General features: G+C 53.5%; 2 protein-coding genes and 1 long non-coding RNA gene across 5 annotated transcripts in view; 1 reads left to right on the forward strand and 2 right to left on the reverse strand.

Annotated features, from left to right (window-relative positions):
- CASTOR3P (Putative protein CASTOR 3) overlaps positions 1 to 26,997 on the reverse strand; it is a 70,488-nt gene that overhangs the window by 14,955 nt on the left and 28,536 nt on the right. The window contains 5 exon segments of the mRNA XM_054656117.2: positions 5,465 to 5,588; positions 6,442 to 6,513; positions 6,516 to 6,570; positions 6,754 to 6,947; positions 16,408 to 16,478. Of these exon segments, the coding sequence (XP_054512092.2) occupies positions 5,465 to 5,588; positions 6,442 to 6,513; positions 6,516 to 6,570; positions 6,754 to 6,947; positions 16,408 to 16,478 (516 nt within the window).
- LOC134810471 (uncharacterized) lies at positions 1,433 to 3,054 on the reverse strand. Its single transcript, XR_010158632.1, has 2 exons — positions 2,928 to 3,054; positions 1,433 to 1,660 (listed from the first exon to the last, which is right to left on the reverse strand). It is a non-coding gene; the product is annotated as an uncharacterized LOC134810471 (long non-coding RNA).
- Positions 1,447 to 4,315, forward strand: PVRIG (PVR related immunoglobulin domain containing). Of its 3 annotated transcripts, XM_063814878.1 has the most exons (7): positions 1,447 to 1,471; positions 2,079 to 2,253; positions 2,644 to 2,860; positions 2,946 to 3,296; positions 3,379 to 3,505; positions 3,592 to 3,652; positions 3,760 to 4,315. In XM_063814878.1, exons 3-7 carry the CDS (start codon positions 2,743 to 2,745, stop codon positions 4,081 to 4,083), a joined length of 981 nt encoding a protein of 326 aa, XP_063670948.1. In that variant the 5' UTR covers positions 1,447 to 1,471; positions 2,079 to 2,253; positions 2,644 to 2,742; the 3' UTR covers positions 4,084 to 4,315. The 3 variants fall into 3 exon arrangements, with proteins under 3 accessions (XP_063670948.1, XP_063670946.1, XP_063670947.1); XM_063814876.1 differs by lacking the exon at positions 2,079 to 2,253 and having other exon boundaries at positions 2,545 to 2,860; XM_063814877.1 differs by lacking the exon at positions 2,079 to 2,253.

Consider the following 26,997-nt stretch of genomic DNA (forward strand, 5'->3'; position numbering starts at 1 on the left):
GTCTTAAAAGGTTAGAATTTTTATTTCTGCTGCACAACATCTGTGGATACTTTTTTGTGCACGCCCCACCCTGACAGGCTCAGCTGTGAAGGGTTCATGCCAGCAAGCCCCCTGCCGGCTGTCCAGGACAGTCCAGGGCTCTGGCTTCTCAGCAGCACCTCCCACTGGCCAGGCCCAGGCCAGGCTGGACAAGCTGAGGCCAGCTTAGGTAGCAGGCATGGAGGCCTTTGCCCAGCCTGGTAAGTGATGCAGAGCAGTGCTTTTCAGGGGTGGCACTGTAGGGTCCAGCCCTACTAGGTCTGTGGGTTTTTCTCCTCCTGTGCGGAGATGAGAGATGGTAGAAATGAAGACACAAGACAAAGAGACAGAAGAAAAGACAGCTGGGCCCGGGGGACCACTACCACCTAGACGCGGAGACCAGTAGTGGCCCTGAATGCCTGACCGCGCTGCTATTTATTGTATACAAGGCAAAAGGGGCAGGGTAAGGAGTGGGAGTCATCTCTATCGATAGATAAGGTCACATGAGTCACGTGTCCACCAGACAGGGGTCTTTACCTTTTAGGTAGCCGAGGCGGAGAGAGAGAGAGAGGACAGCTTACGTCATTACTTCTTCTATGCTCTTCTCAGAAAGATCAAAGACTAATACTTTCACTAATTCTGCTACTGCCATCTAGAAGGTGGAGCCAGGTGTACAGAGCAGAACATGAAAGTGAAACAGGAGGGTGACTGCTGAAGCACAGCATCACAGGGAGACGGTTAGGCCTCCGGATGGCTGTGGGCAGGCCTGACCGATGTCAGGCCTTCCACAAGAGGTGGTGGAGCAGCGTCTTCTCTAACTCCCCCAGGGAAAGGGAGACTCCCTTTCCCGGTCTGCTAAGTAAGTTATCTTCCCAGGCACTGGCACCACTGCTAGACCAAGGTCTGCTAAGTAACCGGTGCCTTCCCAGGCACTGGCATTACCGCTAGACCAGGGAGCCCTCTAGTGGCCCTGTCCGGGCGTGACAGAGGGTTCACACTCCTGCCTTCTGGTCACTTCTCACCGTGTCCCTTCAGCTCCTATCTCTGTATGGCCTGGTTTTTCCTAGGTTATAATTGTAGAACAAAGATTATTATAATATTGGAATAAAGAGTTATGCTATAAACTAATGATTAGTAATATATATAATCATAGCTATAATCTATTTCTAGTATCACTATTCTTATTCTATGTATTTTCTTTATTATACTGGAACAGCTTGTGCCCTCGGTCTCTTGCCTTGGCAGCTGGGTGGCTTGCCTCCCACATGGCGCTGCTGGGCATTGTCTGTTAATATTGAATAATTGTTTTAAGATTATTTTCAATAAGGCTTTACCTTTTTTAACTTGCACTGTGGCCATGAGCTCTGCCGGAAGTGACTGTTGGTGTTATCTCCTGAGTTATAAAGTGAAGGGATTTTTCTTTTTCAGATTACTGAGCGTCTTCAGTTACTAGGTAAGTCACCCCATCCTTATAACTCCAGGTGACACTGACCGGGGTTTATGGGATGAAAGAGGAGTGTGTGCTTGGATGATGGGGTGTGATAGTGAAGGGGTGAAAGGTTTCTTCTCACACATAGACATCGTGAGGTCTTCCTTGAGCTCTTTAGAGCCTTCCCTCCGGATAGGATGAAATACTGAGATCCTAGAAAGGATTCACAAAACGTGTCACTCATCAGCGCAGATTCACCGATTCACCCCTAGATGTGTGTGGGATTTGGATGGCAGAGAGAAACAGGCACTGAAGATTTTTGGTCAGGACAGGGCAGAGAAATAAGAAGAGTTGAAAATTCACCAAAGGATAGATAAACCCGGGGCGTTTAGAGAAAACCTGTAGTGTGCAAAGGAGCCCAGAATCCTGGGGAAACTTGGAGGGAAATATACTTAATTTGATTCACTAAGTTAGGCCCAGTGAAGGGATTGGGTGGCATAGGTAGAAGCCGAAAAATAAAGCATCTTGTATTGCTGGAGTAGCCTCTGTTTCTGAGGTCACATCCGAACTTAGCGAGGCAGCTTAACCTGGTGAGAGACATGGGTTCAACTCCTGGCTTCTGCACTGCCAGGGCAGAGGACTGCCGTTTGCTGACACAATCTTGGTGCGTTGGAAGTGAAAGGGAAGAGGCACTGGTGGCTGTGCTTTGGGCCCGAGCAGCCAGAAGCCAGTTGCCATCACCTATGACGAGGAGACAGCGCCTGGGGCAGAGCCCAGTATGGGGTGCATTCAGGGTAGATCAGGAGGTATGAGTGGGTAGTGGGCGAGCCAGGCTGGGGGTTGTGGGGGAGGCCTGCATTGCAGGTGTAAGCGTGGGACCCACATCAGATTGGTAGTGGGTCATGCATGCTGGGCTGGCTCTCAGGTCCTCCCTGCTGGCTTCCCACTCCCAGGGGCTTTCTCCTCCCAGATTCCTTAGCTGGGTGAGGGGCAGGACAGAGCCCTTTCCTAGGGAAGCCCGGCACCCCTTGCTGTCCGGGGAAGGGGAGTCCTTCTAGCCCCTGACAGCTTCTCTGCCCCTCCCCTGGCCTCCCCAGGCCTAGCCAGGGCTGGGTTCTCACCCACCTGTGCCGCCCTGCCTTGTTACCCGGAAGCACAGCCTTGGGGACTAAGTGGGCCCTCACTGTCACTTTAAGAAGGGAATCAGCCACTTTGTGCTCACCACCTCTGGGGAAGGTGTGAGAGGAGAGAAGGAAGTGGCTGTTTGGCTGCTGACAACATGAAGACTTCCTGCGATGAGAACAGAGGCACAGGTGCTGGCCCTGCAGCCCCCAGAACCTGGACTGGAGGGGGCCATGGGGCACCGGACCCTGGTCCTGCCCTGGGTGCTGCTGACCTTGTGTGTCACTGCGGGTGAGTGCCGGCACCAGAGAGGGGCAGGGGCTGCAGGGAGGGTGATGTAGGACGACAGCCCACCCACCTTGCTGCTGTTCCACAGGGACCCCGGAGGTGTGGGTGCAAGTTCGGATGGAGGCCACCAAGCTCTCGTCCTTCACCATCCGTTGTGGGTTCCTGGGGTCTGGCTCCATCTCCCTGGTGACTGTGAGCTGGGGAGGCCCCGACGGTGCTGGGGGGACCACGCTGGCTGTGTTGCACCCAGAACGTGGCATCCGGCAATGGGCCCCTGCTCGCCAGGCCCGCTGGGAAACCCAGAGCAGTGTCTCTCTCATCCTGGAAGGCTCTGGGGCCAGCAGCCCCTGCGCCAACACCACCTTCTGCTGCAAGTTTGCATCCTTCCCTGAGGGCTCCTGGGAGGCCTGTGGGAGCCTCCCGCCCAGCTCAGACCCAGGTGGGGCTGGGGCGAGGGGTCCAGGAGGGCAGGGAGGGGCTCGGGAACTGGCCACCCATCTGATTCTTGTCTCCGTGTCCAGGGCTCTCTGCCCCGCCGACTCCTGCCCCCATTCTGCGGGCAGACCTGGCCGGGATCTTGGGGGTCTCAGGAGTCCTCCTCTTTGGCTGTGTCTACCTCCTTCATCTGCTGCGCCGACAGAAGCACCGGTGAGACCTGGTCCCTGTCCACATCCCCCTGACACTGGGCTGGCCACATGCCCTGCAGAGCTCTGACCATCCTCGCTCTCTCCCAGCCCTGCCCCTAGGCTCCAGCCGTCCCGCACCAGCCCCCAGGCACCGAGAGCACGAGCATGGGTGAGGAGGGGACCTGCTTTGGGGATGAGGTGACAGGGGCAGGGGCAGGGGGGCCAGGGCTGGGCCCAAGCTGTGCAGACTCACTTGACCCTCCTTCCCCCGCGCAGGCAGCAAGCCAGGCCTCCCAGGCTGCTCTTCACGTCACTTATGCCACTATCAACACCAGCTGCCGCCCAGCTACTTTGGACACAGCTCACCCCCATGGGGGGCCGTCCTGGTGGGCGTCACTCCCCACCCACGCTGCACACCAGCCCCAGGGCCCTGCCGCCTGGGCCTCCACACCCATCCCTGCACGTGGCAGCTTTGTCTCTGTTGAGAATGGACTCTACGCTCAGGCAGGGGAGAGGCCTCCTCACACTGGTCCCGGCCTCACTCTTTTCCCTGACCCTCGGGGGCCCAGGGCCATGGAAGGACCCTTAGGAGTTCGATGAGAGAGACCATGAGGCCACTGGGCTTTCCCCCTCCCAGGCCTCCTGGGTGTCACCCCCTTACTTTAATTCTTGGGCCTCCAATAAGTGTCCCATAGGTGTCTGGCCAGGCCCACCTGCTGCGGATGTGGTCTGTGTGTGTGCGTGTGTGGGCACAGGTGTGAGTGTGTGAGTGACAGTTACCCCATTTCAGTCATTTCCTGCTGCAACTAAGTCAGCAACACAGTTTCTCTGATGTCGGCCTCGGCTGTGCTTCTTCTTTGGGGGTGAAGAGAGTGGGGAGACAGTCTCCACCCCTGGGAGGCAGAAGCCAGGTGAGAACCAGAGTGGGTTGGGGCCTCATTGCAGGGCTGGGGTTGGCCCAGGGAGAGGGCAGTGTCCCAATCTTAGAGATCTGTCATGGCTTCTCAGAGTGGCGGGGGGGTTGGGGGAGCTTCCTGAGGGACACCTGTGGCTGCCTAGATAGGGCTGGGGGATCCCAGTGGGATGGTCTCTGCTCCAATCCCACCATGTCCTAGGACAACAGCAAGGGTTCCTGGGGCTTCGGCCTGAGAGAAGTCCCTGTGGTTTGACCTGGCTTCCCTCTGCTGGGCTCCCTGCTGTGGCCTGGGCTGGGGTCCTGATGCCCTCCTTCCACAGCTGGCATTAGGCAGGGTGTGGAGAGTAGGGGGACTCACCTGAAATCTTCCCTCAATCACTTCCCCCACCTCCTCTCGGGGAAGGCAGAGGCCTTCACAGACATGGGGGACTCCCCACAAAATGTTCCATCCAGAGCCAACCTTTCTGCTTGGTAGAGCTGTGTCTCCCCCTCAGCCTAGTTCCAGGGCGGGTCCGTGTCTCCCACCCCAAACTAGTTCCAGGGTGGGTCCGTGTCTCCCACCTCAGACTAGCTCCGGGGCAGGTCCCTGTCTCCCACCTCAGACCAGCTTTGGGGCTGGTCCGTGTCTCCCCCTTCAGACTATCTCTGGGGCAGGTCCATGTCTCCCACCTCAGACTAGCTCCAGGGCAGGTCTGTGTCTCCCCATTTAAACTAGCTCTGGGGTGGGTCCGTGTCTCCCCCATCAGACTAGCTCCGGGGCGGGTCTGTGTCTCCCACCTCAGACTAGCTCCGGGGCAGGTCCATGTCTCCCATCTCAGACTAGTTCTGGGGCGGGTCTTTGTCTCCCTGCTCAGACTAGCTCTGGAACGGGTCCTTGCCTTCCCACTCAGATTAGCTCCGGGGTGGGTCCATGTCTCCCCGCTCAGACTAGCTCCAGGGAAGGTCTGTGTCTCTTCCCTCAGATGAGCTCCTGGCAAAGCCTCCCCCGTCAGACTAAGACTCCTAGGCAGAGCCGTGCCTCCCCCTGGTCCACCTGGCGACCCCTCATGCCCAAGGCAGCCCTACCCATTGAAGTAGGACATGACATCCATGAGGAGTGTGGCAACAGCAAGCAGCGTGTCAGGGTCCAGGCTGGTGACACAGAACCTGTTGCTCGGGCTGGACAGTGGGTGGATGACCGGCATCTGGACTGTAAGAGCACAAAGATGTCAGGCACTGAGGCTGGGACTGAAAGCAGCAGCTCTGGTGAGTGCAGGGCCTGGGAAGAGGGCTGGGGAGGGCTCAGCCGCAGGCCCTGAGAGACTCATTCACTGCTGCTTCTCCAGCCTCTACCACCAATTACCACCGTCCTGATTCTCCCATCTCACTCTCAGGCCCCTGGGCCTTTGCACATGCTGTGCTGGCTGCCTGGGATGCCCTTCCCAAACGGCACCACCTGGCTCCGTTCCTACCTGTGTTCCAGGCTTCAGCACCACAGTCCCTGCCCAGGGAAACCCACCCTGACACCTGGGATTGCAGCAGGAGTGGCCTCTGGCCATTGCTGTATGCATGCACGTCCACCACCCTTGCTAGACACGGCAGCAGGGCCTGCCCAGGACCGTTCCATCACATTTTTTTTTTTTTTTTGAGATGGAGTTTTGTTCTTGTTGTCCAGACTGGAGTGCAATGGCACAATCTCGGCTCACCGCAACCTCCGCCTCCTGGGTTCAAGTGATTCTCCTGCCTCGGCCTCCTCAGTAGCTGGAATTACAAATATGCACCACCACACCCAGCTAATTTTGTATTTTTAGTAGAGACCGGGTTTCTCCATGTTGGTCAGGCTTGTCTCAAACTCCTGACCTCAGGTGAATTGCCTGCCTCGGCCTCCCAAAGTGCTGGGTTTACAAGCATGAGCCACCACACCTTGCCCTTTGCATCCCGTTCTGCCTGGCACTCCATTCATGCTCAGTGGGCAGAAGCCCGTGCTGAGAGCAAGGCTGGTCTATGGCTTGGCCTGGTAACTTCGTGAGGTTTCCCCGCACAAACCCCCGCCCCCAGCTCACCCAGCTTGGGCTTCACGAAGCCACTGGTGATGCCGAGGTTCTCGGCTGCCACAGTCTCGCCACTGACCACAGGATGGTGAACTCTGATGACAACGTGTGGGTGACAAAGGGCAGGTCCTGCTTGCGCACCTAGGGGCAAGAAGTTGAGGCTGTGTGTGCCTGGTGGCCCTGGGGCACCGACCTCTCACCCTGAGACTCTGCCCCCACCCTGGAATAGCGTGGAAGGGCAAGGCTGCAAGGGGTGGGAGATGGGAGTGTGTGTGTCAGAGGCGGGCCTGAGTGTGCAAGGCGTGTCTGTGATGGTCAGCTCACCAGGATGAAGTCTGTCTGATACGTGGACAGCATGAACACAGATATGTTCTGGTCAGCCAGTGGGGCGATGACTGACTTGGTGATCTTGGTCACGCCAATAGGCTGGGAGCTGGAGAAGCTGCCACTGCCGGACACCACGTTCAGGGCCAACCAGGTGGCATCCGCCACACTCAGGTGCTCCGAGGAGGGCAGCTCTGGAGGGAGACACAGAAGGCAGCCCTGTGACTGCTGAGGTTCCAGCTGTCCCAAGGGCAGGGCAAGGTAGGCCAGAGAGGTGGAGAGTGAGGCTCTGGGGCCAGCTCCACCCTGTGCCTTGCCTCACTTTCCAACAGGATTTTTTTTTTTTTTTTTGAGACAGTCTTGCTCTGTCACCAGGCTGGAGTGCCTGGAGTGGCGCGATCTCGGCTCACTGCAACCTCTGACTTCCTGGTTCAAGCGATTCTCCTGCCTCGGCCTCCCAAGTAGCTGGGATTACAGGCACGTGCCACCATGCCTGGCTAATTTTTGTATTTTTAATAGAGACGGGGTTTCACCATGTTGGCCAGGATGGTCTCAATCTCTTGACCTCGTAATCCGCCTGCGTCAGCCTCCCAAAGTGCTGGGATTAGAGGCGTGAGCCACCGCACCTGGCCGGATGGGATTGTTTTTTGAGAGAGTCTTGCTCTGTCGCCCAGGCTGGAGTGCAGTGGTGCAATCTCGGCTCATTGCAACCTCCACCTCCTGGGTTCAAGTGATTCTTGAATAGTGGAGATTACAGGTATGCACCATCACACCCAGCTAATTTTTGTATTTTTAGTAGAGATGGCATTTTCCCATGTTGGTCTGGCTGGTCTCGAACTCCTGATCTCAAGGGGTCCTCCTGCCTTGGCCTCCCAAAGCACTAGGATTACAGGCGTGAGCCACTGTGCTCGGCCTTCAACAGGATGGGATTTGAATCAAAGGCTGCTTCCTGGGAGGACTGGGCAGGGAAGGCCCTCAGATGACACAGGACATCCCCAGCAGCTTAGCAGAGTAGGAGCCATGTGGGCAAGTGGTTGATCTGTGCCGAGCCTCAGTTTCCTCAGCCGTAAAACGATGGCATCAGTAGTGGGTAATGCCCTTATCTTTAGTTCTTACAACCCTTTTGTGGGTCTGATGCTGTCATCACGCCCATTGTCTCGCGTGCAACTGGCTTTCAAACTGGGTTCCTGGAGACCTCCCAGGAAGGCTCTGGGTGGGGCTTTGGGGTTTCTCTTCCCCCTTCAGCCAGCCCTGCACATTGGGCTTCTCTGGAAGAACAGGCAACTCCAGGAGGGTCCCTGAAGAGGCTGCATCATGGGGGGCAGTGACTGTCACCCATGTCCCTCCTGAGAGCCTGGAAGTCCCAGGGGCTGGCAATGGCTTCGGCAGGCGGGGGAGTCCACAGCAGCAGCAACTGCTAAGCCTCCTTACCTAGCTCATGAAAACCCAGAATCCAAACGCTGGAGCCATCCCTTCCACCCTGTCCTACAGACAGAGTCCCTGAGTAGCCCTGAACGTGGGACACAGGCACACACTATGTGTGACCACACACAGCCGCAGACTCGAGCCCAGGCTGCATTTGGGGCTCTTCATACATCACCAGGCACCTGCATAAACCCACCTAGTGCCAGGCCCTGAGTGGGGAGGGGGCACGGCACAGGGAGGTGAACTCTGACACTGCATCCCACAAGGAGGCAGGATTTTTTTTTTTTTTTGAGATGGAGCCTCACTCTGTCACCCAGGCTGGAGTGCATTGGCATGATCTTGGCTCACTGCAACCTCTGCCTCCTGGTTCAAGCAATTCTCCTGCCTCGGCCTCCCGAGTAGCTGGGATTAGAGGCACCCACCACCATGCCCGGCTAATTTTTGTATTTTTGGTAAAGACGGGGTTTCACCACGTTGGCCTGGCTGGTCTCAAACTCCTGGCCTCAAGTGATCCACCCACCTTGGTCTCCCAAAGGGCTGGGATTACAAGCGTGAGCCACCGCGCCTGGCCAAGGCAGGGTTATTTTGCTCACTGTACACTCAACGGTCCAGAAACTCTGGACCTGGAAGGCTCAGTGATTTGCCGAAGATCACTTAGGAAGTAACAGAGCCAGGATTCCAGTGTGGGTCTGGCTCAAGAACCCAGGCTCTATTTTGGGCACCAAATGAAAACTACCAAGTCCCTAAGAAAATAGGGGGCTAAAAAGAGAGGTGCTGAGGCTGGAGGCAGTGGCTCACGCCTGTACTCTCATTGCTTTGGGAGGCCAAGGTGGGAGGATCGCTTGAGACCAGGAATTTGAGACCAGCCTGGAGAACGTAGTGAGACCCCATCTCTAAAAAAATAAAAAATAAATGAGCCAGGCGTGGTGGCACATGCCTGTGGTCCCAGACACTTGGGAGGCTGAGGTGGGAGGATCGCTTGAGTCTGGGATTTCAAGGCTGCAGTGAGCTATGACTGCACCACTGCACTCCAGCCTAGGTGACACAGCCAGACCCTATCTCAAAAAATAAATCGATAAAAAGGGAGAGAGGGGCTCAGAGATGGGTGAGCTAAGGCAGCTGTGATGATGAAGATTCCTGGGGAAAGACGAGCTGGGCTCTGCTGGCAGGCAAGATGGCCTGAGAGGAGGGAAATTGAGTGAGGCCCATGCCTGTTCCTACCTGCCCAGCTCTGGTCACCATGGTGACCACAGCCCAGGGAGCCCATTGGTCCCGCTGGCTGAGAAGGACCAGTGGTCAGCCAGTGGGTGGCTAGAGAGGCAGGCAGCTGCACAGAAATGGGAAAAGGCGGCCCCAGTCTTGAGCAGTGGGAGGCCTGTCTCTTATCAAAGCCGCAGGCTTCGGACTCCGAGGGGCCAATCCTGGCTCTGTCCTCACCAGCGGAAGCGGCTGCTGATATAGCCTCCGAGGTGGTGAAGTGCTGGGGTGCATATGTGCACCTTGAGGGGGTGCTGACATAACCAAGACTCTGCCACTAGGAGTCTCTTGGCAGGTTTGGACGAGACCCAGAGTGGTCTTGGGGATAAGCCCAGGCCTGAGACCAGCTGGAAACATGGGTGTGGGGGAAGAGGCGGCTGCTGCTGGCTGGAGGATTTCAGGTCAATCAGCAGCTGGCCAGGAGCAGGCAGCCTGTCTGATGGATTGGTCTACCCGCCCTGCTCACAGCCTCCACCCTGGGAAGAACCCAGAGCTGCTGCTGCTTTTTTTTTGAGGGAGAGTGTCTTACTCTGTTGCCCAGGCTGGAGTGCAGTGGCGCGATCTCGGCTCACTGCAACCTCTGCCTCCCGGGTTCAAGTGATTCTCATGTCTCAGCCTCCTGAGTAGCTGGGACTACAGGTGCGTACCACCATGCCTGGCTTTTTTTTTTTTTTTTTTTTTGTATTTTTAGTAGAGAAGGGGTTTCACCATGTTGGGCAGGCTGGTCTCAAACTCCTGACCTCAAGTGATCTGCCTGCCTCGGCCTCCCAAAGTGCTGGGATTACAGGTGTCAGCCACCTTGCCCGGCCACCTCTCCACCTTTTGATCAGTCACTGCCTGCTGACCATGCCTTGCCACGCGTGGCATGCACCACAATGATGTACCGCTGTCCCCAGTTCACAGACAAGGGGACTGTGATGGGTGAGGGCTGGTGATGTGGAGCCTAGATAAGCACTGGGCCCCTCTAACTCCAAGTCTAAGCTTCTACCCATTACCCAGAGGCTTCTAACGTTATTCTGAATCTGTCAGGACACCTAGCACTGCACACAGTGCTCATTAAATACTTAAAAGAGGCCAGGTACGGTGGCTCATGCCTGTAATCCCAGTACTTTGGGAGGCCAAGGCAGGCAGATGACTTGAGGTCAGGAGTTCAAGACCAGCCTGGCCAACATGGGTGAAACCTTGTCTGTACTAAAAATATAAAAATTAGCCGGGCGTGGTGTTGAGTGCCTGTAATCCCACCTACTCAGGAGGCTGAGGCATGAGAATTGCTTGAACCCAGGAGGTGGAGGTTGCAGTGAGCAGAGATTGTGTAACTGCACTCCCAACAGGGGTGACAGAACAAGACTCAGTCACACACACACGTAAAAAATCAGAATATACACATGTACAAACCCCTCTGTCTGCCACACAGACATACTGCATCCATTTGAGCCAAGACCTTTTTTTCTTTTTTTGAGACAGGGTGTTGCTCTATCACCCAGGCTGGAGTGCAGTGGTACAATCATGGCTCACTGCAGCCTCAACCTCCCAGGCTCAAGTGATCAGCCCACCGAGTAGCTGGGACCACAGCCATGTGCCACCACACCAGATTAATTTTTGTATTGTTTGTAGAGACGGGGCTTTGCCATGTTGCCCAACCTGCTTGAACTCCTGGGCTCAAGCAATCTACCTGCCTCAGCCTCCCAAAGGGCTGGGATTACAGGCATGAGCCACTGTGCTCAGACCAAGAATCTCTTAACAACGTTCACATTGAACAAGGAACTCTGCTGGCTAATGTCATTTACAAGCCATCCCTTGCCCTCCCAGGAAAGACCCAGCATCCACTGAACCATGGCCAGCTGCTAGCTTCTAACTATCAAAGCTGCCAGTGAACACGCACCCTGGCTCATTTTAAGAGTGGCAGAAGAGGCCCTTTGGTGGGAGGCAATGTTTGCAGCGCTGGAGGTTTGCAGAACGGGGGTGACAGGGCACCAGCCTTCATTCCCCATGCCAGAGCCAGCATCCTTCTTCCGGGGTCACGCCTGTAATCCCAACACTTTAGGAGGCCAAGGTGGGAGGACTGCTTGAGGCCAGGAGTTCCAGACCAGCATAGGCAACATAGTGAGACTCCTCTACAAAAAAACACAAAAACTAGCCAGTGGGCTGTGCGCGGTGGTTCACGCCTATAATCCCAGCACTTTGGAACTTTGGAAGGTTGAGGCAGGTGGATCACTTGAGGTCAGGAGTTCGAGACCAGCCTGGCCAACATGGTGAAACCCTGTTTCTACTAAAAATACAAAAATTAGCTGGGCATAGCGGTGCATGCCTGTAGTCTCAGCTACTCAGGAGGCTGAGGCAGGAGAATCGCTTGAACCCAGGAGGTGGAGGTTGCAGTGAGCTGAGATCATGCCACTACACTCCAGTCTGGACAACAGAGCAAGACTCCATCTCAAAACAAAACAAAAAAAAAAACAAAAAATCCCCAAAACTAGCCAGTGGGCCAGGTGCAGTAGTTCACGCCTGTAATCCCAGCACTTTGGGAGGTCGAGGCAAGAGGATCATCTGAGGTCAGGAGCTCAAGACCAGCCTTGCCAACATGGTGAAACCCTGTCTCTACTAAAAATACAAAAAAAAATTAGCTGGGTGTGGTGGTGCATGCCTGTAATCCCAGCTACTCACGAGGCTGAGGCAGAAGAATCGCTTGAACCTGGGCGGTGGAGGTTGCAGTGAGCCAAAATCGCGCCACTGCACTCCAGCCTGGGGACAGAGCGAGACTACCTCGAGAAAAGCAAGCAAACAAAAACTAAACTCTCCTTCTGAAGCAGAGCGTCCAAGGAGATGAGGGGTACAGTTGTCCTCCTAGTCTCATACTGCAGCCCCTAGGCCCACCCCAAATCCTGCCACAGCCCCCTGAGAGTCTTCTCAGACTGTCCTAGGCCACATATGGTGGTATACCATCTTCTCCCATTACTTTCCGGCAGCACTTTCTCCTTATTTAGGCTAGAGGCGCCTTGAGAGCATTTCCTACTTTCCGTTCTGGCTTGGTTGTCACTCACTAACTCTGGGCAAGTTAATGTCTGCTTGCTTTCTTGCTTGTAAAATGGGTCTTTACTCTTTTTTTTTTTTTCTTTGGAGACGGAGTCTCACTCTGTCCCCCAGGCTGGAGTGCAGTGGCGCGATCTTGGCTCACTGCAACCTCCACCTCCCGGGTTCAAGCGATTCTCCTGCCTCGGCCTCCCGAGTAGCTGGGATTGCAGGCATGTGCCACCACACCCAGCTAATTTTTTATTTTTAGTAGAGACGGGGTTCCTCCATGTTGGTCAGGCTGGTCTCGAACTCCATTTTTTTTTTTTTTTTTTGAGACAGAGTTTTGCTGTTGCCCAGGCTGGAGTGCAGTGGCGCGATCCCGGCTCACTGCAAGCTCCGCCTCCCGGGTTCATGACTTTCTCCTGCCTCAGCCTCCCGAGTAGCTGGGACCACAGGCGCCCACCACCACGCCTGGCAATTTTTTTTTTTGTATTTTTAGTAGAGATGGGGTTTCACCATGTTAGCCAGGATGGTCTCAATCTCCTGACCTCGTGATCCACCCACCTCCGCCTCCCAAAGTGCTGGGATTACAGGTGTGAGGCACCGCGCTCGGCCTCGAACTTTTTTTTTTTTGAGATGGAGTCTTTCTCCATCGCCCAGGCTGGAGTGCAGTGGCATGATCTTGGCTCATTGCAGCCTCTGCCTCGTGGGTTCAAGCGATTCTCCTTCCTCAGCCTCCTGAGTAGCTGGAGCTACAGGCATGTGTCCCCATGCCCAGGTAATTTTTGTATTTTTGGTAGAGACGGGGTTTCACCATGTTGACCAGGATGGTCTTGAACTCCTGACCTCAGGTGATCTGCCTGCCTCAGCCTCACAAAGTGCTGGGACTGTAGATGTGAACCACTGTGCCTGGCCAAAATGCTAATATTTTGGCAGCACTTTGGGAGGTCAAGGCAGGTGGATCACTTGAGTTCAGGAGTTTGAGACCAGCCTGGTCAACATGGTGAAACCAAACCCCACCTCTACTAAAAATACAAAAAAATTAGCCAGGCATGGTGGTGGGTGCCTCTAATCCCAGCTACTCAGAAGGCTGAGGCAGGAGAATCGCTTGAACCTGGGAGGTGGAGGTTGCAGTGAGCCAAGATCACGCCACTGCACTCCAGCCTGGGTGACAGAGTGAGACTCTGTCTCAAAAAAAAAAAGAAAAGAAAAAAGAGAAAAAACAAATCCACTCAATTTTTTTTTTCTTGGGCAATAATAGATTTCCAAGCAGCCTAGTTTGCTGACCAGGAAACGCACCCTGGAATGGAAGCCCTTACCCTGAAGTCACAGAGGTAAGGCTGGCTGGCTGGCTGGCTAGCCTCCGGCCTTGCTGGGCTAATTGAAACCTGCTTTCCCAGTGGTCCCTGTGTTCCTCAGTGCTGTGCCTGTGGCTGGGAAAGGCTCAGGGAGGGGCAGGGCAAGGCAGTTTCAAAAGTCACAAGGCTCTGGGGAATGGCAGGGTCGAGGGATTGCGGGCAATTCCTTCCCTGGGCCAGCCGAGGGTCTCAGCCTGGGCCCAAGGACCTCTATATGAAGAGAGCTTACTCACCCCCAGGAATTTCCTACTTCACTCCTTGTTCCCTCTCCTGCACACACACACCCCAGGAGACTCTACCCCAACTCAGCCCTAACCCAGCCGAACAACCTTCAGTGGCTCCCCAGTGCCTGAAGAATAAGATCCAAACTTTCCCTGCCTACCTCTGTCTTCCCCTTTTTTACATGCTGGACCTGGCCCTTGCTTCTGCTCCTGTACTTTCTCATTCAGCTCTCCTCTGACATGTTTTCTTCCTTCCCCACAAGGCCAGCAAAAATATCACCTCCTCCAGGAAGTCCTCCATGACCACGTGAGCTCACCAGGAACTTCTGCTTTTGAGCCCCCAGAAAGAGCCATGCTGCAGAAGTCTCCCCATGCTGCTTCTAACCCAAATAAAGTACAGGAGAGGAGTTCAGGAAAAAGTCTAGAGCCAGGCACAGCAGTACACGCCTCTACTCTCAGCTACTCGGGAGGCTGAGGTGGGAGGATTGCTTGAACCCAGGAGTCTGAGGCTGCTATGCACTATGATCACACCTGTGATTAGCCACTGTACTCCAGCCTGGGCAACATAGCAAGAACCTGTTTCTAAAAAAAAAAAAAAAAAAAAAAAAATTAAGTGCCTGCATGCCAGGTAGAAACCATGAAGGGAGGGGTGCTTTCCAGGCAGAGAAGCCCATGTGTGTGCAGCCACATGGAGGAATCTTTCCTGATCCCTCCTCCTCCAGGCAAGCCCTGTCCTCCTCTCTCTCTTCCCACACTCTAGTTCCCTGGGGATGCCAAGTGTGTCCCCAGTACTACAAGCTGTGGCTATACACACATGGGGTTCTCTCTGCCTGGAAAGTGCCCCTCCATTATGTTTTCCACCTGGCAGGGGGCGGGGTGGGGAGGGGCACTTAATTTTAATTTTTTTTTAAGAAATAGATTCTCAGGGCCGGGCGCGGTGGCTCACGCCTGTAATCCCAGCACTTTGGGAGGCCGAGGCAGGTGGATCACGAGGTCAGGAGATTGAGACCATCCTGGTTAACACGGTAAAACCCCGTCTCTACTAAAAAATACAAAAAATTAGCCGGGCATGGTGGTGGGCGCCTGTAGTCCCACCTACTCGGGAGACTGAGGCAGGAGAACAGCGTGAACCCGGGAGGTGTAGCTTGCAGTGAGCTAAGATCGCGCCGCTGCACTCTAGCCTGGGTGACAGAGCAAGACTCCATCTCAAAAAAAAAAAAAAAGAAAAAAAAAAAGAAATAGGTTCTCAGGCCAGGCGAGGCGGCTCACGCCTGTAATCCCAGCACTTTGGGAGGCTGAGGTGGGTGGATCACCTGAGGTCAGGAGTTCTAGACCAGCCTGGCCAACAGGGTGAATCCCCATCTCTACTAAAAAATACAAAAATTAGCCAGGCGTGGTGGTGGGCACCTGTAATCCCAGCTACTTGGGAGGCTGAGGCAGGAGAATGGCTTGAACCTGGGAGGCGGAGGTTGCAGTGAGCCAAGATCACTGCACTCCAGCCTGGATGACAGAGTGAGACTCCATCTCAAAAAAAAAAATCCAGGTTCTTATTATGTTGCCCAGGCTGGAGTGCAGTGGCTATTCACAGGCGTGATCATTGCACACTACAGTCTCAAACTCCTGGGTTTAAGCAATCCTCCCACCTCAGCCTCCCAAGTAGCTGGGAGTAGAGGCATACACCACCATGCCTGGCTCTTTACTCTTAGCTGGGTTCACTTCAAGTGTTGCTTTAGTTCTGGGAAGTCCTCTTAAACTGTGCCCTTGCCAGCTAGACACTTTTATTTTTTTTATTTTTAAGAGATAGAGTCTCGCTCTGTCTTCCAGCCTGGAAAGCGGTGGTTCAATAACAGCTCACTGCAGCCTCCAACTCCTGGGCTCAAACGATCCTCCTGCCTCGGTCTCTCAAGTAGCTGGGACCACAGGAACATGCCATCATGTCCAGTTAATTTAAAGTAATTTTTTAGTAGAGACGGGGTCTCACTATGGTCTCAAACTCCTGGGCTCAAGTGATCCTCCCACCTTAGCCTCCCAAAGTGTTGAGACTAAAAGCGTGAGCCACTGCGCCCGACTGAAGATGTTCTAAAGCACTTTGCAGGTTTCAGTGAAACATGTTCCTTTTCTTCTGGGTTGATCTAATTCTCAGCTGGGTAATGCCATACCTACTTACTACTCAGGAGTCTTTCCTAGGGCAATCTCAAGAGCAGGAGGGGAGGGGACCCTCCAGAACCCAGGGAGAGAAGGAAATACACTCTGCTGTTTTTCTAGCTGACCAGCAGATGGGGGCAGAAATAAGAAGGTAGGTGGGGGCAGAAATAAGGAGGTGGGTAGCCAGCCCTGACTTCGGGGCATGGTCCAGCCGAGCCCCTAGAGAGAGAAGCACTTACCTAGGAATCCTTCCTCATCGACAATGATAGTGTAATCCTCTGGCGTCTCAGTCAGACTGAAGAACTTGCACCTGGATGGATGGACAGACAGACACAGAATATCTCATTAGTCCAGGCAGGTCCCCTGGGGCAGCTGCCCACCCGTGCCCCGGGGATGATGTCTCAGTTTACCCAGAGTTCCAGCCCCAGGCTGCTGGGTGACCGCGGGTAAGTTGTTTGTCTCTCCCTTCATGTCCCCCTACTCAGTTCTCACTCAGGAGAGGCACAGAGATGCTGATTGTCCCCACTGTACCCCCACAATCTTTGGGGACCTCTGAGCCAGTCAGCCCCTATGATTGTGTCCAGGCCTGAGGGCCTGAGATCCCAAGTTTTCTTGGAGGGAAGAAGTGGCCGAAGGGTGGCTCCAGTGTGGGTCAGGCAGAGGAGCCGTCTTTTCCATGGCCCTGCCACTGTAACCTCTAGGTGTCTGTTCCCATCTCCCCTCCCATTGTCTTGGGCTCGTCCTCAGCAACTCTGGGGCTCCAAGTCACAAAAATGCCTAATTCCCACCAGCTGACTGACAGCCCAGCCCTCGGTTAACTTTCCATCCCTAAAGAGAGAGGAATGCGGCCATCCGTGACATTTTTGGGACATGGATCTCTGCCCCACCTCACATCACCTCTGATAGCACCGCTCAGCCGGGGAGGTATGTTGCTCATCTACCCCCAAAACGAGACCATCTGTACCCCAAAAACAGGGACCAGAACTGTGACCCTGCTGGCCTCAGTCCTGGGCATGGTTTTGGTGCCCAAGTCTGTGTCCAGGCCGCTCTCGGGCTGGGCTTCAAGGCTTTTGGTCCTTGGGTGATGGGGGTCATCACCCCCTCAACCCCCGTGTCCCTGTTCCCCATTTAGCCAGAACCACACCCCCACTGCACCCTAGAGAGTATTGCAAGCAGAGATGGCAAGTCCAAGCGTGCACAGGCAGAGGCTTGCAAGAAACTGACCCCTGGCCACTTATCTGGTGTTCCGGCTCTTAAGCACAAAGCCGGGCATGGGCTCTGCATCCTCACCCATTGAGGGGAGCCAGGACAGAAAGAAGCCCACAAGTAACCCAGGTGTATTTGTCTGTCCTCATGCTGCTAATAAACACATACCCGAGACTGGGTACTTTATAAAGGGAAAAGGTTTAATGGACTCATAGTTCCATGTGGCTGGTTGGTGGTTGGCAGGGCTGGGGGGGCGGGGGTGCTCACAATCATGACAGAAGGCAAAGAAGGAGCCAAGGCACGTCTTACATGGCAACAGGCAAGAGAGCATGTGCAGGGGAACTACCTTTATAAAACCATCAGATCTCGTGAGACTTATTCACTGCCACGAGAACAGTATGAGAGAGACCACCCCCATGATTCAATTATCTCCACCTGCCCCCACCCTTGACACGTAGGGATTATTACAATTCAAGGTGAGATTTGGGTGGGGACACAGCCAAACCATATCACCAGGCAAAGGGCAAGTATCACTCTCTCAAATATGCAAATGGAAAAGGGATCTTTGAGTGGACAGTGTTGCAGGGGATGGGGGTGGCTGGTGTATCCATGGGTCGCCCTCCTCCCTGGCCTCCTCTCCTGCCACCTGCCCTGCAGCCCCCTCATCTACAGAACCTCTCCAGCTCCTTTTAAAAACTTATTCCTGAAAATTTTCACAAGGATATGGAGCCACTGGAACTCTCTTATGCTGCTGGTGGGAGTACAAAATGGCCCAGCCCTTCAAACATTCATTTGGCAGTTTCTTTCTTCTTTTTAGAGACAGGGTCTTGCTCTGTCACCCAGTCTGGCGTGCAGTGATGCAATCACAGCTCATGGAGGCCTTGAATGCCTGGGCTCAAGCAATCCCCCTGCCTCAGTCTCCTGAGTAGCTGGAACTACAGGCACACAATACCATGTCCAGCTAAATTTTTTTTTTTTTTTTTTTTGAGACAGAGTCTCTCACCCTGTCACCCAGGCTAGAGTGCAGTGGCATCTCAGCTCACTGCAACCTCCACCTCCCAGGTTCAAGTGATTCTCCTGCCTCAGCCTCCCCAGTAGCTGGGCTTACAGGCGCCCGCCACCACATCTGGCTAATTTTTGTATTTTTAGTGAAGACAAGGTTTCTCCATGTTGGCCAGGCTGGTCTCGAACTCCTGACTTCAGGTGATCCACCCATCTCAGCATCCCAAAGTGCTGGGATTATAGGCGTGAGCCACTGTGCCCAGACTGTCCAGCTAGTTTTTAAAGTTGTTTTTGTAGAGATGAGGTCTTGCTATGTTGTCTAGGCTGGTCTTGAACTCTTGTCCTTAAGCGATCCTCCCTCTTTGGCTTTCCGAAGTGCTGGGATTACAGGCATGAGCCACTGCACCCAGCTGGCAATTTCTTATAAAGTTCAGCACACATTGACCACCCAGCCTCAGCTATCCTCCTCCTGGGTATTCATCCACAAGAAGTGAAAACAGGTGCCCGCACAAAGACTTAGATGCGAATACATATTGCCTGTTTGTATTTGCTCTAAATTGGAAACAACCCAAATGTCCTTCCTTCAACTGGAAAGAGGATAAACTAAGGCACGTCCACATGAGGAAATACGGGTCAGCAATTAAAAGGAATAAACTACCGATTCATGCATTAACACGGGTAGATCTAAAGTGCATTTTGCTAAGTTAAAGCAGCCAAGCTCAAAAGATTCTATACTGTATGTTTCTATTCATATGACATTCTGGAAGAGGCCAAACTATAGGGACAAATGATTAGCAGTTATCAGGGCACGGGTAGACACTGACTAGAGAGGGGCACTGGGAAATTCTGGGGGGATGGGCCTCTTGAGTGTGGCGGTGGTTACAAGATCATATAAATTCACATAAATTTAGGCCGGGCGCGGTGACTCACGCCTGTAATCCCAGCACTTTGAGAGGCAGAGGTGGGAGGATCACCTGAGGTCAGGAGTTTGAGACCACCTGGCCAACATGGTGAAACCCTGTCTCTACAAAAAAATGCAAAAATTAGCCAGGCGTGGCAGTGGGCACCTGTAATCCCAACTACTGGGGAGGCAGAGGCAGAAGACTCACTTGAACCCAGGAGGCGGAGGTTGCAATGAGCCAAGATCACACCACTACACTCCAGCCTGGGTGATTAGATTCAGACTCCATCTCAAAAAAACCTCACAAGATCATATAAATTTGTCAAAACCCAAAGAACTATCTGCTAAAAAGGGGTGAATTTGTGAATTACGCTGTATGTAAGTCATACCTTGATAAACTTGAATGTAAAGAAAATGCTTGGTCTGCTGCGGTGGCTCATGCCTGTAATCCCAGCATTTTGGGAGGCTGAGGTGGGCGGATCACTCGAGGTCAAGAGTTTGAGACCAGCCTGGCCAACATGGCAAAACCCCATTTCTACTAAAAATATAAAAATTAGCCCGGCATGGTGGTGGGCATCTGTAATCCCAGCCACTTGGGAGGCTGAGGCAGGAGAATTATTTGAACCTGGGAGGTTGCTGTGAGCTGAGATCGTGCCACTGCACTCCAGCCTAGGCAACAGAGCCACTCCATCTCGGGGAAAAAAAAAAAAAAAAAAATCCTGTGCTAGGGTCATCCATGAGGTGGCCTCTCTCCCCCTGGGAGGGGCGTAACGCATTCTGCTGGAACAACCACCCACGCTCATCAATTTCCCTCCGGCTCTTCAGTTTTCAAATTACGTCTCTGTCCCTGCCTGTCCCATATCCAATTTGCAAGTATTGCCTGGATATGTGAAATCTATAATTGCTTTGAGGACAACAGCAAATTATCACCACAGTAAGTGGCAATCACTGGTCAGGCCTGGACCCTTCCTAGGGACCCCCATGAACTCAGAAAGAGCCCTGGACTCCCACAGTCACCAGACTGCCATGAGCTGGTACTCCCTGGGTGGGGTGGGGCTGCCCAGCTGCCCGAGAGCCCCGGGGAGGCAAACAGACGTGGCCCTTGCTCCCGGCGCCCTCGGCTCTGAGGGACACTCCAGAAATAGACCGCACAAATTATTCCGGAAGGCATAAACACCAGCAGAAGGCAACAGCGGCCTGTGTGTAAATGGAGTAGAAATATGTTGTTGAAGTGACCTGTCCCCAGGGGCTGAGAGATTCTGTGGCTCTGCCAGCTAGGGGACATCTCAGAATGTGCACCTCGGCACGGGTGGGCTTCGGGGAGGGCAGATCAGCCGGAGGCACCTGCTGCCGTCGCTCTGGTCACTACCCTCAGGAGTCAGCCCCCAGACTCCTCCCTCTCCTTGACCTCCTTGTTGTTTTTTTTTTTTTGAGATGGAGTCTCGCTCTGTCACCCAGGCTGGAGTGCAGTGGCGCAATCTTGGCTCACTGCAAGCTCCGCCTCCTGGGTTCACGCCATTCTCCTGTCTCAGCCTCCAGAGTAGCTGAGACTACAGGCGCCAACCACCACGCCCGACTAATTTTTTGTATTTTTAGTAGAGACAGGGTTTCATCGTGTTAGCCAGGGTGGTCACAAACTCCTGACCTAGTGATCCACCTGGCTCCGCCTCCCAAAGTGCTGGGATTACAGGCATGAGCCACCGCACCTGGCCTTTTTTTTTTTTTTTTCTTTTTTGAGACAGGCTCTTGCTCTGTTGCCCAGGCTGGAGTGCAGTGGCATGATCTTGGCTCACTGTGGCCTTGACCTCCTGGGCTCAAGCAATCCTCCTAGCTCAGCCTCCCAACTAGCTTGGACTACAGGCGTGCATTACCCATGCCCAGCCGGCTAATTTTTTATTTTTTGTAGAGACAGGGTCTCACTACGTTGCCCCGACTGGTCTTGCACTTCTGAGCTCAAGTGATCCTTCTGCCTTGGCCTCCCAAAGTGCTGGGATTATAGGAGTGAGTCACTGCGCCCAGCCCACACCACTTCTTAATTCAAGCTACAGGTCCCCCCTTTGCCTTTGGATTACATCTGCTGCATTTCTTGTCTTATCAAGCTTAACCTTCCTATCTTTGCTTCTTGAAGTCATCTCCCTATTGCTGGGCAGTTGGCCATTCCCCAGTCCAAGCACAGCACCCCCTTGCGGGCCATCCTTAGCCTCCCAAGTACCCGGGATTACAGGTGCACACCACCACACCCAGCTAATTTTTTAAATTTTTATAGAGATGGGATCTTGCTATGTTGCCCAGGTGGGTCTTGAACTCCTGGCCACAAGTGATCCTCCCACCTCCACCTCCCAAAGTGCTGGGATTATGGGTGTGAGCCACTCCACACAGCCCCATGTCTTCTTTACTCGAAGGTCACTCTGAGATCCGTTTTTGCCTCTCCACCACTCCCCACAAAGCAAACTCAAGACTGGACTACCCTTCTGTCTTTTCTCCCTCTTCCACTCCTGGCCTCAACGCACCTGCCTCCACAGTCTCATGCCTCCAACAGTGACGAATGTTCTTTCTTTTTTATTTGAGATGAAGTTTCGCTCTTGTTGCCCAGGCTGGAGTGCAGTGGTGCCATCTTGGCTCACTGCAACCTCTGCCTCTGGGGTTCAAGCGATTCTCCAGCCTCAGCCTCCCAGGTAGCTGGAATTACAGGCGCCTGCCACCACATCCAGCTAATTTTCTGGAGTTTTTAGTAGAGACAGGGTTTCACCATGTTGGCCAGGCTGGTCTCAAACTCCTGACCTCAGAAGATCCACCCGCCTCAGCCTCCCAAAGTGCTGGGATTACAGGCATGACCCACCTCGCCCAGCCTAAATGTTCTTTCATCTACCCAGCATAGCCTCCCAACTTTGTTGGCTGAAGATTTCATGTTCATCCTTTAAGACCCAGTTCAAACATCTCCTCTGGGGTAAAACCTTTCCTGGCCAGAAATGGTGGCTCATACCTGTAATCCCAGAACTTTGGGAGGTGGAGGTGAATGGATCTCTTGAGGTTGGGAGTTCAAGACCAGTCTGGCCAACGTGGTGAAACCCTGCCTCTACTAAAAATTCAAAGAAAAAAAAAAACAAAAACAAAAACCAAAACAAAAACCCTGCCTGATCAACACCAGCCACTTCCTTTCCCTCATCTCCCATCATAGAGGTTGTCCTCCTTTGACAGCCTACAGCCCCACACTATGTCTATGAGATGACTTTCAGGCCACTGTGGACAACTGGGCTGGTGGTGCATCACAGCCCTAGGATACAGTTCATCTCACAGTCTATGTGAATTATGCCCTTAGAGTTGTGCAGTGCACAACCCATGCAACTGCACGTGACAGTGCCAAGTGCTTCCCACAATCTATTACAAATCATACTTTAAGGGTCTACTTCCCTCAGTAGACCACAGCGCTCAGAAGCAAGGACAGAGGGTCCTCCGTACACACACCTTGTATCTGACACTGGCTGGGCATGGAATCAACACTCAAGGATTGCTGAGCGAAAGGATGGCCTGTGGCCACACACTTGCCTTCAAAATCAAAGAAGCCTCAATGAGAAAAAACCCTGTCTGCCCTCATGTGGCATCATCTTGACTTAACCCTCCTCTTGGAGAAGCTAAGGTCTCCAGTTCTAATTCTCTCTCCGCCTTTTCTAATGAGTCATGGCCAGGTGCACACCCCAGATGCCAGGGCCCCGGGGTTTGTGGCCTCTCTGTACTCTGCCTACAAAGAGCTGGAAAGAGGAGCAAATGCCAGAAAGTACCCAGTATGGGTGCTAAGTGCCGTTAAAAAACTCCAGGCGGGAGGCCGGGCGCGGTGGCTCACATCTGTAATCTCAGCACTTCTGGAGGCCAAGGCAGGGGGATCACTTGAGCCTAGGAGTTTGAGACCAGCCTGGGCAACATGGTAAGACTCCATCTCTACAAAAAAATTTAAAAATTACCTGAGCATGGTGGTGTGCCCCTGTAGTCTCAGCTACTCAGGAGGTGGAGGTGGGAGGATCACTTGGGCCTGGGAGGCGGAGGCTGCAGTGAGCCATGATTGCACCACTGCACTCCAGCCTGGGTGACACAGTGAGATCCTGTCTTAAAAAATAAAATAAAAGATGCAGGCTTGATTCCTGCAGGGTCACCATACCCTGTGTCAGCCAGACTCTGCCAAGGTCACCTGCTAGCTTGCCTGGGAACAAGCCAGGACCTTTGGAATTAATAGCCTGGCCTGCTGGGTGCAGTGGCTCATGCCTGTAATCCCAGCACTTTGGGAGGCAGAGGCAGGTGGCTCACCTGAGGTCAGGAGTTCGAGACCAGCCTGGCCAACATGGTGAAACCCCATCTCTACCTCTACTAAAAATACAAAAAATTAGCTGGGCGTGGTGGTGCGCACCTGTAGTCCCAGCTACTCGGGAGGCTGACGCAGAATTGCTTGAACCGGGGAGGTGGAGATTGCAGTGAGCCGAGATCGTGCCACTGCACTGCAGACTGGGTAACAGAGCGAGACTCCATCTCAAAAACAAACAAAAAAAAGCCTGGCCAGCGGGGTTTTGAAACAAGCCCAGAGCCTTCACTGCTCAAGTGACCCACCCACCCAAACCAGAGAGGCTCTGCAAACAGGCCCCAAGACAGGCGTCTTGGATGTTATAGGCCCTGTTTACAAAACATTCTCGGGCCTTACTTAAAGCAGGTCCTTTCTCAGCCCACTTGGGATTACAGCACCAGCCTGGAAGGACAGGGGTGTTTCTTTCAAAGTGTGGCCCATTCTGTCTGGAATGAGGGAGGTTTGGCCACATCTCCTGCAGCCTATCCAAGTGAGGGAATGAAGGGATCAGGGCCTCACCTGCTTCCGGAGACTGCCCACCCCTGCCCCTGCCAGCCAACTTCTGGCTGCCTCCCTGCTGATGTTTTTCTGATGTGGCTAACAGTAGCATTCATTCATTCATTCATTCCTTTAGAGACAGTGTCTTGCTCTGTCACCCAGGCTGGAGTGCACTGGCATGATCATAGTTCACTGCAGCCTCCAACTCCTGGGCTCAAGTGGTCCTCCCACCTCAGCCTCCTGAGTAGCTGGGACTATAGATGCACATCACCATGACTGGCTAATTTTTAAATGTTTGTGGAGACGGGGTCTTGCTATGTTGCCCAGGCTGGTCTCGAATTCCTGACCTCAAGCGATCCTCCCAAGCCTCGGCCTCCCAAAGTACTGGGATTACAGGTGTAAGCCAGTGCACCCGGCTGACAGGGGCCTTTTAAAACACGCAGTGAGCGGCCGGGCGCAGTGGCTCATGCCTGTAATCCCAGCACTTTGGAAGGCCAAGGCAGGCGGATCACAAGGTCAAGAGATCAAGACCATCCGGGACAACAAGGTGAAACCCCGTCTCTACTAAAAATACAAAAATTAGCTGGGCATGGTGGTGTGCGCCTGCCACTCAGGAGGCTGAGTGCCCAACTACTCAGGAGGCTGGGGCGGGAGAAGCACTTGAATCTGGGAGGCAGGGGTTGCAGTGAGCCAAGATCACGCCAGCCACTGCACTCCAGCTTGGAGACAGAGCGAGATTCCATCTCAAAAAAAAAAAAAAAAAAAAGCAGTGAGTGATAGAAGTGTTTCGGGGCCACAGTTCATGGGGCTTTTCTTCCCAGAGGAAAATCGGGGGGAGGGTGAATGCCCGGCTTTGTTCTGCTAACCAGCTGCAGCTTTTTCATCTGTTTCTCCTGGGTTTTCAATGGGTCTCTCGTGTTATTTACATTTCATTTCTCTTGTCTTTAGCAACTAGAAGCTGCCCTTTCAAGTTTTACTTAGAAAAAAGCCCTTAATTGGTTCTGCAACTGGAAGGGTGATCCTGAACAGGAGTTATTTTGCCTTAAGATAGAAAATAAGGCCGGGTGCGGTGGCTCATGCTTGTAATCCCAGCACTTGGGGAGGCCGAGGCGGGTAGATCACGAGGTCAGGAGATCGAGACCACCCTGGCTAACACGGTGAAACCGTGTCTCTACTGAAAAAAAAAAAAAATACAAAAAATTAGCTGGGCGTGGTGGCGGGTGCCTGTAGTCCCAGCTACTCGGGAGGCTGAGGCAGGAGAATGGCGTGAGCACGGGAGGTAGAGCTTGCAGTGAGCTGAGATCGCGCCACTGCACTCCAGCCTGGGCGACAGAGTGAGACTCCATCTCAAAAAACGAAAAAAAAGATAGAAAATAAAATGTGCTTGTGTCACGGGCGACCAGGAGAATCCAATCAGACAGCGTGGGTGATGGTGTTTGGCAAATTCCAGGGTGATTATGGAGAGGCAGGGCTACCAAAGGGGATGGATAGGGCAGAAGAAATCACAAAGATCTGGGGAAAGCCCCAGGAACCCAGGCTCCCCCCGAGGAGATCTCAGTCCTTGTAGACAAGAGTATACCTTCTGCTTGTCAGGTCTTGGTGCAAAATGATCACTGATTTTGGATCTCCCCAATTCTCACGGTCCCCAGCCCAACTTCCTTTCACCCCCACCAGCCTATCACCTCCCCAGCCATGGCGATATCCATTATAGTACTGAGATTAATCACTTCCATGTCTGTCTGCCTTTTTTTTTTTTTTTTTTTTTGAGATGGAGTCTCACTCTGTTGCCCAGGCTGGAGTGCAGTGGTGCGATCTCGGCTCACTGCAACTTCTGCCTCCCATGTTCAAGTGATTCTCCTGCCTCAGCTCCCCGAGTAGCCGGGATTACAGGTGTGTGCCACCATGCCCCGCTAATTTTTGTATTTTTAGTAGAGATGGGGTTTCGCCATGTTGGCCAGGCTGGTCTCCAACTCCTGACCTCAGGTGATCCACCCACCTCAGCCTCCCAAAGTGCTGGGATTACAGGTGTGAGCCACCGTGCCCGGCCCCATTTCTGTCTTTGCGAGCAAGAGACAAGGCTGCATCTCCTCCTCCAGGGCCGCCATGCCCAGCACAGGGCTTGGTACGAGGTCTGTAATCAGTGTGACCTTAATGAATGTGCTGTAGAATGATTCCCATTTCACAGACGGGAAAACCGAAGCTTAGTTGGGTTAAAGGAGTTAGCTGCCTGGGGTCTGCCGAGCCGGGGCTGAGCTGCCTCTACAGGTTGGGGGCTTCCTGAAGGCAGGGGGGACTTGTAGCATACGCCCCATGACTCAGCGTTTCCATTCTGAGACATCCACCCTTTACAGATATGTAACGGGAGACACAGACAAGAGGATCCGTGACAGCCTGTTCTCAGTAACAAAAACCTGGCCACAGCCCAGATGCCCATCAGCAGGAGAGGACATGAAGAATGGCAGAATATTACCCAGCAGGCAACATGAACCATCCACAGTGTTAAGCAAAGAGATAAACAAGTATCAGCAATGTCACAGCACTGTGGGTTGAAAAACAAGTCCCCAGACATTGTGTATGGCAGGGTACACTTTTTACAGAGTTACAACTACCTATGATTTAAAAATAAACAAAAACACCTGGCCAGGCACAGTGGTTCATGCCTGTAATCCCAGCACTTTGGGGAGGCCAAGGCAAGCAGATCACTTGAGGTCAGGAGTTCGAGGCCAGCCTAGCCAACATGGTGAAAACCCATCTCTACTAAAAATACAAAAATTAGCCTGGCGTAGTGGCACATGCCTGTAATCCTAGCTACCTGGGGGGCTGAAGCACGAGAATGGCTTGAACCTGGGAGTTCGAGGCTGCAGTGTAGATCACACCACTGCACTCCGGACT

This window comes from Pan troglodytes, chromosome 6 (assembly GCF_028858775.2).
Source record: "Pan troglodytes isolate AG18354 chromosome 6, NHGRI_mPanTro3-v2.0_pri, whole genome shotgun sequence".
NCBI lineage: Eukaryota > Metazoa > Chordata > Mammalia > Primates > Hominidae > Pan > Pan troglodytes.